The sequence below is a fragment of the Propithecus coquereli genome, unplaced genomic scaffold (genome assembly GCF_000956105.1).
Source record: "Propithecus coquereli isolate 6110/MARCELLA unplaced genomic scaffold, Pcoq_1.0 Scaffold170, whole genome shotgun sequence".
Classification (NCBI taxonomy): Eukaryota; Metazoa; Chordata; class Mammalia; order Primates; family Indriidae; genus Propithecus; species Propithecus coquereli.
In genome coordinates this window covers 4,470,510-4,474,174 of record NW_012141636.1, presented here as the reverse complement: position 1 = coordinate 4,474,174, position 3,665 = coordinate 4,470,510, and the positions used below count along the sequence as shown (strand labels likewise).

At 31.0% G+C, this 3,665-nt stretch overlaps 1 protein-coding gene across 2 annotated transcripts in view; it reads right to left on the bottom strand.

The window, feature by feature from the left end:
- TMEM135 (transmembrane protein 135) overlaps nucleotides 1–3,665 on the bottom strand; it is a 236,969-nt gene that overhangs the window by 149,148 nt on the left and 84,156 nt on the right. Inside the window, exon 5 of one of the 2 annotated variants that reach the window (XM_012641861.1) lies at nucleotides 1,478–1,543. The exons of the other annotated variant lie outside the window; for it this stretch is intronic. Within the exon in view, the coding sequence (XP_012497315.1) occupies nucleotides 1,478–1,543 (66 nt within the window). The remainder of the gene's footprint in view (nucleotides 1–1,477; nucleotides 1,544–3,665) is intronic. 2 annotated transcript variants of the gene reach the window in all.

Below are 3,665 nucleotides of genomic sequence, written 5' to 3'. Positions count from 1 at the left end.
CATGTTCCATTTTCAGAGATCTTAAAATGTAAGGAAAAAAATGTACATTTTACTCTTTTAACCTCATTTTAGAAACTGAAGGTCAGAATGCTTAAACACACTGTCCAATATTAATACCTGTTAACCAGGTTGGTTACATGAAGCAATACCCAATATTTGGGGAAGAAATGAACCAAAAGCCAGCTATTTTAACTATTCCCTCCCTATTAAGTAAAATAAGTATACATATCAAATATGTGTTGATATGCTCAATGATTATTTATAAAACTGTGCTGTATATATTATCTCAATATTCCTCTAACAGAAGATAAAGTTCAAAACTTCATTGCCTGCCCCATGAAAAAATATGTAGTAATTACTGAAATCTGAAATATATTTTCAGACATTACAGGCAGATAAATATGTCTGACCTTATTACTGGGAAAATTTTCTTTTTTCAAAATGTCACCACACACTTCAGTTTGTTGAGAATACAAAAGGTTCAGTTAGGTTTTACTCCATAGACAAAATATATGTTACAAATGATATCAAAGTGATTTGCCAATATACAATTTTTAAGAGTATATACTTTTCAAATGATGGCACATTTTTGTCTAATGAGCAAATATATCAACCAATTAAATTTATAGTCACACAGCAATACAATTCCACTTAACTTATTAGATATTCACTCATTCCCACTATTAAATATTTAGCTTACTGAATTATAAATATTACATTAAATAACATAGAACTTAATTCCAGAATAGGGAGTGCTATATTTCATCCTTAAGTATTTGCTAGTAGAATAGAAAACGGAACATGGCAATGTGATATTACACTCAACCTCAACATATATACGTCTTTGTATAGAAGTAAATAAAGAAAAAGCAGACAGAATGGTGATCAGGCTAGTAATAATTTTGAAATGGGAAATGAGAATTTATTTCAGGCGACAGAAAAATCTTTTTATGAATTTAAAGGTGCATTTAGAAAGGTCAAAACTTTTGAAAACTAAACTAAGAATCTGCATCTTAACTGATCCTCATTAAAACAAAGAAACAGACAAAATTCTCTCCCTTCCACTCCCCATGGTAAATGTCAACATTTCTAACTGTTTTATCCTAAGAAATAAGTATGAGTTCTGTATAACATAAAATGGGAAGAAAGGAAAAGGTAATGGATTGCTTTCATTAAAATATATATTTGTAGAAATTTTATTAATAAAATGTCATTTTCTTTTAAGAGTAAAAACAATTGGTAACCAAAGATTAAAAGACCCAGCAATTTATTTTTGACCTAAGATCTGGTTCCAATATGACTATGAACAAAAATATATTTGTATACCAGGTACATTCAATATTATGTATATCAGATAGAGTATCAGGTATTTCTCTATTTATTAGACAAAACATAACAGAATTCACCACATTTTATATTATAAAAATTGCAAACCATGAATTAACAAGTAATAATTATATCAAAATTCTCATCTTACCTCTCCATTTCTTAAAGTTGTGATCGTTCCTCTTGCTACACCCATTCTAAATAGTGTTTCTGTGGCCTATGAATTAAAAAAAAGCAAAAATATATAATCTGTAATCTGTATTGAACTGCATATCCCACCCCAAAAATGCGAAAAACATCCAATACTATTACATATCCAGCAACTTTTAGAGAAGCATCAATAAGGCACAATAAGAGCTAAATGCCCTAAATTATGTGCCGGAAATATCATTTTCACAATGTTTTAATGTTACCAAGAACTCAAACTGAATTGTTTCAAAAGGTTATTTTGATATGCTGGTATTCTTCCAGGTCCACAGTTTCAAATAAGTTCACTTAGATAAGTCTAAACTTCAGTTTGATAAATAAAAATTAAATTAAAATTTAGTATTTTGATTCAATTTAGAAATTATCATTTATTCTAAATTTTAGTTTCATTATCATTTATTCATTTGAGTTCAGTTCAGTTCACTTGTCTGCTACTGAAATAAAGACATAAAACAAAGTAATGAAGTAATGTCAGATATTATTAAATAACACCCCAAAACAATTATAGTTTTCCATATAACGATGAACAATCAGAAAAAGAAATTAAGAAAACAATTCTATTTACAATAACATCAAAAAGAACAAAAACCTTAGATAAAAACTTGAACAAGGAAATGAAAGTCCGTACACCTAAAACAACAAAACACTGCTCAAAGAAATTAAAGAAGGCACAAATAAATGGAAAGATATCTTGTGCTCATGGTTTGGAAGACTTATTGTTAAGTTGTCAATACTACCCAAAGTGACCTACAGATTCAGTGCAATCCCTATTAAAATCCTAATGATGTTTTTAGTGGAAATAAAAAAACCCATCCTAAAATTCATATGGAACCTTAAAGGACCCCAAATATACAAAATAATCTTGAAAAAAGAAAAATAAAGTTGGAGGACTCACACTTCCTGATTTAAAAATTACTACAAACCTAGAGTAATCAAAAAAAAAAAATTGGTATTGTTATAAAGACAGACAATGGAATAGATGTAAGTTAATAGAATAGAATAGAAAGCCTAAAACTAAATCCTTACATATATGGCCAAATGATTTTCAACAAGGGCAATAAGACCATTCAGTGAGGGAAAGGATAATTTTTTTCAACAAATAGTGATGGGAAAAGTAGATATCCACATAGAAAAGAATGAAGTTGGACCCTTACCTTCTACCATATACAAAAAGCAACTCAAAATGGATCAAAGACCTAAACTTATGATCTAAAACTATAAAACTCTTAGAAGAAAGGATCCAGTGGCATGGGGAAAAAACTGTCTGCAAGATCCTTGTTTAAAAATAGGTTATCAAGAAAGACTGCTTTTAAGAACAGCACTAGATAAAAGAGACTTAAGAGACATAAAACCTAGATGTAAAACAAATGGAAAGTTCTTGGTTGGATTCTTGTGTGTGTGTTTGTACGTACATGTGTGAGCTCAGGAGTTCGAAACCAGCCTGAGCAAGAGCGAGACCCCGTCTCTACTAAAAATTAGAAAGAAATTAATTAGACAACTAAAAATATATAGAAAAAATTAGCCGGCCATGGTGGCGCATGCCGGTAGTCCCAGCTACTTGGGAGGCTGAGGCAGGAGGATGGCTTGAGCCCAGGAGTTTGAGGTTGCTGTGAGCTAGGAGCACTCTAGCCACGGCACTCTAGCCCGGGCAACACAGTGAGACTCTGTCTCAAAAAAAAAAAAATATCTGGGAGGACATACTCTGAGGTGATAATAGTAGTAATCTCTAAGTTTAACTAGGCACATATACTGTTTGGTAATAATTTTTTAAAAAGTGAAAAAATAAAAGTGAGCTGGGAGTGGTGGCATGTGCCTATAGTCCCAGTTACTTAGGAGACCGAGGCAGGAGGATTGCTTGAGTCCTGGGGTTTGAACCCAGCCTCGGCAACATAGCAAGACTTAATTTCTGATAAAAAACAAAAACAAAAATAATTTTTATTATACTAAAAGATAAAACCTTTAAAACAGAATTTTGGAACACTGTGAAATGTTACAAGCGTGATACTTTGAGTAGCTCCTAAAGTGAAAATAATCAGAATTCAAAAAAGAAACTCATGTGCTTATAGTCCAATACTTTCTAATTCATTAAACTAACACATACTAAGTAAAATTAACAAGAAATATATACTTAA